The sequence below is a fragment of the Miscanthus floridulus genome, chromosome 2, assembly GCF_019320115.1.
Source record: "Miscanthus floridulus cultivar M001 chromosome 2, ASM1932011v1, whole genome shotgun sequence".
NCBI lineage: Eukaryota > Viridiplantae > Streptophyta > Magnoliopsida > Poales > Poaceae > Miscanthus > Miscanthus floridulus.
Genome location: NC_089581.1, coordinates 147,108,709 through 147,117,942, shown reverse-complemented (window position 1 = coordinate 147,117,942; position 9,234 = coordinate 147,108,709). Strand labels below are relative to the sequence as shown.

The window sequence follows — 9,234 nt, the reverse complement described above, 5'->3', positions numbered from 1 at the left end:
TCGGCCATGTTGCTACCCATGCCACTTTATCTTAATATCGGCCTTGCTTCTGGCTAGGGATGGATATAGCGGTGTACCAATTTTGTGTTGCTTGCTAGCCTCTTACGCAAGAGCATCAGGGAATCAGTAAACCAGTTGCTCATAAGATAACAAAATCTAATATGCTTTTTTGTGATTTTGTTGTAATCTTTGTTGTCAAGATATGTTTCTTTGCTAGGTTGTCGCCATATGAGAGCCATCAAATGTAAGCCATGATCATTGAAGCCAACTCAAATTTATATGTTTCCCCTTCATTGATATTTGTAGTGATGCAAAGACTCTCTATCCAGGAACATAGGGGTTGAAGGAGCGAGTCTTCAAATTTAGGGCTACAATGAGAGGACACGTTGAGATGGCGATGCATAGAGCATGCTGAGAGGAGGAGCATGTAGATTAGAAGTGGTTTGATTATTTTTCATGAGCTTATCAATGTCCAACTTATATAGCTCTTGTGCATGTGCGTACGTAACACGTTCCATAGTTGTACCGCCAATTGAATTCTATAAAGTATTTTTTCCATACTTATTTTGCGTGCCTTTGGTTTTCATTTATTTTTTTACTATATATTTTCATAGATACTATTACATCTTTATTTCTAGGATCAATGCAACAGTTTTTAGCCCTTGAGGGATAAAAGGATCGTTTATTATATTTATACACATGGAAATAATACTAATATTTTTAACTTTAATTTTAAATTCAAATTTAATTTGAAGATAACAATTAATCTAAAAAATAAGGATTACATGAACTTACACAAAATTATGGTTCCAATCACGGTTTGATGGCTTTCGATTATAATTTTTCTGTGAACATTGTTGGTCTCAATGCATTTTGTATCTTTCTTGAATACAGGTTTGTTGAACACATGAGGAATATTTTAAAGATATAATGATTATGGCAATATTACTTGATTCAAATACATATATTAGTCTTTATTGTATATGGATAGAACGTAGTTTAATTTAGAGTATCGCATGTGTGGAGAAAATTGTTTAAATGTAGACTGTTCGTGGCGTAATTTTTTTTTCAAAAAATCTGTAGATCATCATAAAATGTAAAAGTGCATATTTTATTTTTATCGAGACGGTTAGATCATCATAGAATCTAACTGTACATATTATTTTGTATTATTTCTGATTAATCTTGTGATTCTAAACCCTCTCAGCAGACATGGGGCTCATTTGAACACGATTGCATATATATATATACTATATTAGAATTCTGCATGATTTTTTATAAATCAATTTTGTGTTGAATAGGTCTCAAATCCTACGAACCGAAAAATATAGGAAACTGCAACATCGAATGTCTGGATGGAGTGTAGGAAAGACATAAAAATTCGATGTCTAATGAATGAACTACTATGCCTTTCCTACGCTCTATCAAGATATTGGGTATTATAGTTTCATATGGTTTCTCAATAGATACAATAAAGTGTAATGGCGTTATTATTACTACTACGTTTTATGCGTTTCCAGAATCCTACTCTCTGCATAGGCCCTCAATTTTTTTTTAACTTTGTTCCGTGATCCGCACAAAAAACTTATACACGGCAGCACGGCCTCCCAGTTTTGGCTGTTAAAAAAACATGAAAATTTTGGATTGAAATTCCGAACCTCTGTACCACAAATCTGCTACAACCTCTGTATCACACAGCGTAAGTCGGCAGTATAGACGGCCCGGCGGGCCGTGCCATGCAGGCACGGCGTGGCGTCGTGCCTGCACGGGCCACTGTGCCGGCCGTGCCTGCACGGGTCACCGTGCCGGCCGTGCCGTGCCGCTGCCGTGCTCGTGCCGCGCCTCTGGCCCAAGGCACGGCCCACGGGCTGTTTTTCCGTGCCGTGCCGCCCGGTGAGCACGGCCAATTTCACCGGGCCGTGCCGGCCCATGGCCCGGCTGCCAAAAAAAACCTCTCTTTTTTCATCAAATTTTCTAAGTGTTTCACTTTCACAGTTCACAAATTCCATTTCACAGACAATAAGACATAAGAGGGATATTATCATAATATCAAAATGAGTTGTTTGTGTAATGCTGCCTCATTAAAAACCTTTCTAGGTAAAACTCACTTTTGTGAGAAACACTAGAAAGGAAAAAAGAGTACAACCAGCTCTAAATTGTCAAAGTTTTAGTTTTATCCTATTACAATAGCCAACATAAGTGGCAAAGTCACAGTGAGACTTAGTGAGTTCACATGATCACATCACAGCAACAAGAAGTTCTATTTCTATCCTATTACAAAAGTTCATGTTCATCCATCCAGCTCCTCGTCCGAGTGCGGCGCTAGGTCCTCGCCGTCGACAAGGGGGGATGCTGATCCCCCCCCCCCCCCGCGTTGTGAGCCCAGCACCAGCACCAGCCTGAGCCCGACCTCGACATCCAGCTCCAGCACCGCCCCTCGACGAGTGCTTCGGCGGCCTGGCCATGTCCACTCCAGAGGAGGACGCGGCGTCAGGCACGAACCTACAACTCAAAAAGACAGAGACAGAGTGAGTAGAGAGAACAAGAACCGACGAGCAGATCCAAAGAAAGAGTAGGGTTAGGGTTAGGGAAGAACAAGACGAACCTGCGCTCCGGAGCCCGGTGCCAGAGATGAAGCTAGAGCCAAAGGTGGAGAGGAGGAGACAACGATTAGAATCGACGGCGAGGTGGGCGAGGTAGGGTAGGGAAGAAGAACATGAACTCACATGGCTCACGGTTCACCGAGAGCGAGAGGAGAGGGAAAGGAGGGAGGAGACGGGGACAGCCGGACGGGGTTAGCGAGGTAGAGTGGAGGAGCGCCGGCGAGGTCACCGAAGCCAAGGACGGAGCCGATGGCGGTGGCGGCGGTGGATCGAGATCTAGAGCAGAGCGAGAGCGAGGTGGAGCGAGTGAGAGAGAGAGACGGCTGTGCGGCGGCAAATGATGGATTAGTGAGGTGGAGTGGAGGAGCGCCGGCGAGGTCACCGGAGCCAAGGACGGGGCCGATGGCGGTGGCGGCGGTGGATCGAGATCTATAGCAAAGCGAGAGCGAGCGAGCGAGCAAGAGAGAATGAGGATTAGGGTTAGGGATTGGGGAGGCCGGGAGGGAATGAGGGATTGGGGGCAGCCGGGCAGGGCTCCTGGCCTCCTGCACTGCGCTTATATTTGCCGTTGCTGGCCTTCGTGGGCTGCTGGGCCAAATAGGGCACCGGGCCGTCACCGTGCCGGCCTGCACCACCGTGCCGTGCCCAGGCTGTGCCACGGGCTAGGGTGGCAGCCCAGACACGGCCTGGTCCATCGGGCCATGCCAGCATGGGCCCGCTGGCCACCGGGCCATGCTAGGCCCGTGCCGGGCCGTGCCGACGGGTCTCGGGCTGCATGGCTTTCTATAGTCAGCAGGAGCCGTGGAGGCGCGGACAAACAAATGAATATCCTGTCGACGAGGGCCACACGAGCCACGAGGGGGCTGGACTACTGTCGGGATCCACTGGATGCCTCAGCACCAACCAAGAACCAACCCAGAAGTGGACGTTTCAAGAGCGTAGAGCCACAGCCAGCCCCAAGACCTCTAGACTCCAATGCTACCTTTGCTCTCACGACACGCCTAATTGAAGCATGTGGGAGCAATGCGCACATGCTCTGCCCATCGTGACTTCCCGCACCGATAGAAAGAAAAACGACAAGGCGTTAAGGTAGGTCTCACCAGAGACAGGATCTTCCTTCGTTAGTATAAGGCCACTTCCATCGTCCTCTCCACCTTTCTATCCCGTCATTGCTCCCTAATTCCGCCCGATTTCTCCGCCAGCCACTTCTCTCTGATTCCTCACCGTTCGACAATAGATATGTCCCGTTAATACACCACGTCAAGGTTCTCTGTCGCTGCTAGATCTTTGGACCACCGCTCGAGCCTGACGGCCCGGAGCTCTCTATTGTCTCTCCCATGAGCGGTCAGGGGGGCTTGCTGGTTGCTGCTAGACGCACTGCTGATGGAGCAGGTGGCAAAGGGTAGAAGAGAGTAATGACAACAGCGCAAGCAAGTTCTTCACCAACTGATGCAATTTTCGTCATTTGAATTGTTCGGTGAGGTCAGGCCTCAATCTTGAGATCCGTCTGCAAGATTTTCTCACTTAAACTGAAGTAACTTTTGAGAGCAGGCCCAACGCGCCGGAGAAAAGTCGATGGTTCCAAGAAAAAGTTGATCACCACGTAGATACCGAGGCTCGCAGCTATATATGGGCATGTAGCCTGAGCCCGTCGGCCCGGCACGAGGCCCGTGTTTTTTGCCCGGCCCAAGCATGGCACGACCTGTCACTGTGCGGGCCTAGGCCAGCACGGACCGATGTACAGGGCCGTGCCTGGGCTGCACCCTAGGCACGTGGGCTAGCATGGCACGGCCCGCAAACTAGTGGAAGGCCCGTTGGAGGCCCGGTGCTTGCATTGGCCTGCTAAAGGAATAAAGGTCCATCCCACTACTTTCCCCCCAAACCCTACCCCACTCCCTTTCCCCACCTACGCTGCACGCACATCTCACGAGGGTCGTGACTCCTGCAGTCGCGAGTCGCGACGCCAGGCGCGCCACTCGCCTCCGCGGCCCCCAGCGTCGAGCCACCGATGGTGCCACCTCCTCCTCACCCCAGCCTCCTCCTCCTCCTCGAGGGCAAGCTGCTGCTCTCCTGAGTCTGCTTGGTTTTGCCACACGGCTCCCAGGCGCCGCCGTCCTCCCTCCACGGATCTGGTCTCCGCGGCCCCGCTCCACCTGTTGGTGGCCACCTCCTCCTCCACGCCCCCACGCTGGCGCACCGCCGGCACCGGCCTTGCGGCGTCGAGCGGCGCCCTCTTGGCCTCCCTTTCCCTCTCTGTCCTCTCTATCGGCAGTGGGCCATAGACGGGGCCACCCTGCTAGCTTGGTCGTGCTTCTCGGGCCGGCCCAGCACGAAAATCGGCCGGACAGGCCGTGCCTCGGCCGTCGGCCAGGAACGAAGGCCAACTCGGCACGGTCCGTTGGCATGCCGTGCCTTTCCTAGCCCGGACCCGTGTCATGCCGTGCCGGTCCGGCCCGTTGCCCATCTATACTCAGAGCAGGTTTGGGGCTATAGCACTGTGCAACACAGGCAGTACATGCTAGTTCTTCATTTCTGGGTCCACTATCCTCCCACATACTCACATACGTCGCTTTCAACTGCTCCACTTTCTATCCCATGTCTCTGCTTTATCTGCCAAGCCATCGGCGCCTCTGCAGGAGATTATGACACCCTGCGAAGCAGCTCTCTCTTAGTTCAGGATGTTTGGATCCGATAACTAAAATTTAGAAGGTGTCATGTGAAGATATTGTATAAGGTGTTTAGATACTAATAAAAAAATAAATTACTGAATCCGTTAGTACTCCACGAGACGAATTTATTAAGCCTAATTAATCCATCATTAGCATATATTTACTGTAGCACTACATTGTCAAATCATGAGCTAATTAGCTTTAAAAGATTTGTCTCACAAATTAGTCGCAAGTTATGCAATTAGTTTCGTAATTAGTCTATATTTAATACTTTATGTATGTGTCTAAATATTAGATGGGACAACGACTAAAGTTTATAAAGAGAAACCAAACATCCCCTTCATCTTGCATCCGAACCTACGTGGATTGATGGGGCTAATATACACCCTGGAGCGTTGGGCATGGACTGAGGGCAACCTCAGCCTCACGTAAGCCAGGTCATCCGCATCAGGTGAATTTTCCACTGTCCGGATGCCCTAACCAACCCTACGTCACCCTCCAAATCAAAAGCATCTTCTTCTCAGAGCAATGTGCGAACTATCCAGAAACGTCAAGGGGACTCTCAAGCGCCAGCTGAAAAAAAAAGAATAGCCGGTGTCGGCGTAGCACATGGACCTGTAGACTTCGGAGCAACAGTCTCGCCTTTAAAACCGAGGCAAAAGAAGTGGAAAAAGAAATCGGGGACAAACACACGAAAAAAACAGAGCAGCAGTCTCTCCTTTAAAACCGAAGAAAAGTCGAAAAATAAATCAAGGGGAAACACACGAAAAAGATAGAGCACCATCACCACCAGAAATGCAAGTGACATCGAATCTAACAGAAATATGGCCATAATTTTGCGGCTTCCTATTTTATATATTAATATAATTTACCAAGAAAAATACATATAATGATCCCTCAGTACAGGACAAATACTCTAGCTGTGACCAAAGGGCGTATTCACAAAGCCCAATTTCTGACCAACGCTTCCACCTTGAAAATGGTACTATATAGTAAGCTCACACTTAAGTACAAGGGAAAAGGAACTGATCGAAAATTAGACACCCTAATTTCAAAAACAAATTACAAAACAAAGTCCTTATAGTGAGATTCTTCTTATGTTCTGCGATGACCACACAAGCTATAGCTATAGCACGGCCGCCGGTGGCCGTGGGAAGCCAGAGCACGGGATCATGCGGCCGAGGGCGCCGTGACGTACTTGACCGTGCCGGCCGCCGCCAGCGCCGCGCGGAGCGGCTTCTTGGCCACCGCCTCCACCTCGTCGTCGGCGTCGGCGGGGGAGAGGGGCAGGCCCTTGAAGTCCAGCGACTCGTCGTTGTAGATGTCCCACCACTTCTTCACCAGCATCTTGATGTCCTCCCTGTCCATGTTGGCCTCCTTCCCCGTGAACCTCCACGGCTTCGACCCCGACGCGCAGTAGTGCACGGCCTTCACCTTCTCCAGCTGCACGTTCTCGGGGTGCCTCCAGAGCATGGCGAGCACGAGGTTGTACACGTTCGGGATCGGCCTGTACCGGTCCCTGAAGAACATGTTCAGAAAGTCCTGCAAAGGAATCGAGAACAGAGCGTGAGCATGCATGTATGCTGCCAAAACAGAATCGATCGAGAGCTTGCAAGGCCGACAGGCCGTGTCGGTGTCACGCAGTGGCGGAGCCAGGAATTATGTTCAGGGGGGGCCGGCCGTCAAGAATTATACTTAGGGGGGGCCAGCCAAAAGAGCTAACATGTAAAAACTAAGTGCAACTCAACTCATTAGGTTCCTTATGACAAGTAAAGTTGTGTTTTGTATGATTATATTATCTAGAAAATATTAATAGGTATATATGACAAGAATTTTATATAATCTTCCTCTTAATATAAATAAAAAATATTAAGTCAAACTACTAAATTTTTTTTTTTGTGAAATATTGGGGGGGGCCATGGCCCCTGCCAGCCCCCCCCTGGCTCCGCCACTGGTGTCACGCATCGATCGCTGCTCACCTGCTCTGCGAAGGGGGTGGGCGGAGTCACGCGGAGGGTGTCGATGAGTGCCTTGGCGGTGGCCATGCTGGGCTCGTGCACGAACATGCCGGCGTTGAAGTAGAGCGCCGGCGGAGGGCCCAGCTCGGCGGTTGGCCACGCCACCTCGTCCGGGCACTGCTGGCAGTAGCCGATCTTGTACTGCGGCGTGTGGCTCCACGTCATCTCGCAGAAGCAGTCCATCACCGCGTAGAAGTGACCCTTCTCGAGCTCGAACAGCTCGTCGATGTTCTCGAACACCTGGATGTCCGCGTCCAGGTACACCATCCTCTCGTACTCCACGAACTGCACGAATCGAACCCCGCGACATGTGAGCACCACAGAATTATATACGGGCAAAAATGGTTAAAGCAGTTCACGGACCAGTTCAGTTCAGTAGTTGGTTACAATACCTCCCAGATGCGGAGCTTGGAATAGTTGATGACGTAGTACGCCATGGCGAACTGCGTCTGGTTCTCAGGCGGGTACACGGGTTCGATCTCGCGGACGATGCAGCCCTGCGAGACGAGGATGCGGCGGTGGGACTCCGGCACGTCGGGCAGCACGGCCACCACCAGCGGGTAGGCCGAGCGGACCTTGCGGAGGCCCTTGGCCAGGCCCACCACGCCCTTCCAGTAGTCCCCGTCGCCCGCCAGGAACGTCACGTACGCCCTCGTCGCGGGCTTCACCGCCGCGGTGGCGGCCTTGGCGGTCATCGTGCCGGCAAGCTCGGGAGCCATCTCGCTGCAGGGGGAAGGAGGGCTTTCGGTTCTCGGGGCTACGAGCGAGTTCTGCTCGGGATTCGGAGGCTGTTTGTGGTTGATTTGATGAGCGTGGTTTTAAGCGCTTGTATTTTGCTTGAGCTTTCGCTTGGGGTTTTCGCCGTGGGCTGGCGGGGGTTTAAATAGATAACCGGAGAGGCGAATGGTCCCCGCCTCCCCGGCTGCGTCGGTCTCTGGGCATGGGCGCGGAGCGATCTGAGGCGCACGTGTCGCCGCGTAGGAAGATCGGACGGCCAGGACGCCGTGGACGGAAGTTTCTCGGTGGGGCAGTTTCGGGAATTCCAGGGAGGAAGGCCCCAGAAGTGGGGGATTTCTTTTCGACGTTCAGGTCTCTACACTCTCTGTAGTGGCGGGCCCTGCGACCTCGTTTATTTTATGGTTGCCATTTCCGCTGGCTAATTGGCGCTTGATTAGGAAAATAATTATCCATTCCGGTGGAGATCAAAACAAATTACCCATCCCGGTGATCATGCTTTTACTTTCATTTTTCCGCGGGATCCTGCTTTTACTTGCATATTAGTGCATGCCAATACTTTACTCTGGATTTCTCTGGCACATTTGGTGCTAGCCGAATCGAGATTTAATGCCGTAAAAGGTGCCGAATTTGTTTGCTGATTTGTGGATTTAATTACTGTATATACTAGTAATATATATTCCTTGTCGTTGGGCCAAAGTAGACATCCCATTGCAAGAGACGTTCCACCTTAGATCTGATATTCTCATTGACATCTGAGCTTGAAAATGGGAAACAAATTAGTGATGGGATCACTGTAATTAAATGATTCCATACTTGTGTGAGAATATACTTTCACCCCATCTACTATCCTTCTTACTCTCTTTTTTTTTTCTATAAATGCCATATTAATTAATTTATAGCGAGTCAAACATTTCTATTTTTGATTGTCAATTCAAAATATATATATATAGGTTATATTTTTAGGTTTACTCTATAACATACTTTTGTAATGAACTAGTTAGCATGCCCGGGCATTGCTACGGGACAACTAAATTTTTATACTAAAAACATATGGATCGCACGAGTGATATATTTAGATAACTAATATATATATATATATACTCAAAATAATCTTTAAAATTACAGAGATCGGTCATGGCACACCATTGCTAGGCAAGCAATCATTTAGCATGTTTAAATAAGGGCGGTACATTGTTTCTATTTAAT

At 49.6% G+C, this 9,234-nt stretch overlaps 1 protein-coding gene across 1 annotated transcript; it reads right to left on the bottom strand.

Moving 5' to 3' along the window:
• Positions 1-6,086: 6,086 nt before the first annotated feature.
• Positions 6,087-8,139, bottom strand: LOC136540016 (galactinol synthase 2-like). Its single transcript, XM_066532002.1, has 3 exons — positions 7,683-8,139; positions 7,252-7,575; positions 6,087-6,814 (listed from the first exon to the last, which is right to left on the bottom strand). The coding sequence occupies exons 1-3, from the start codon at positions 8,007-8,009 to the stop codon at positions 6,443-6,445; spliced, it is 1,023 nt and encodes a 340-aa protein (XP_066388099.1). The 5' UTR covers positions 8,010-8,139; the 3' UTR covers positions 6,087-6,442.
• Positions 8,140-9,234: the final 1,095 nt, after the last annotated feature.

What these genes read in the sequence shown, in the direction of transcription:
- LOC136540016 (XM_066532002.1), bottom strand. Translation starts at nt 8,009, where the DNA reads ATGGCTCCCGAGCTTGCCGGCACGATGACCGCCAAGGCCGCCACCGCG. An exon ending in CCAAGCTCCGCATCTGGGAG is followed by an intron (nt 7,576 to 7,682) that starts GTATTGTAACCA and finishes CGATTCGTGCAG; the next exon opens with TTCGTGGAGTACGAGAGGAT. An exon ending in CCACCCCCTTCGCAGAGCAG is followed by an intron (nt 6,815 to 7,251) that starts GTGAGCAGCGAT and finishes ATTCCTTTGCAG; the next exon opens with GACTTTCTGAACATGTTCTT.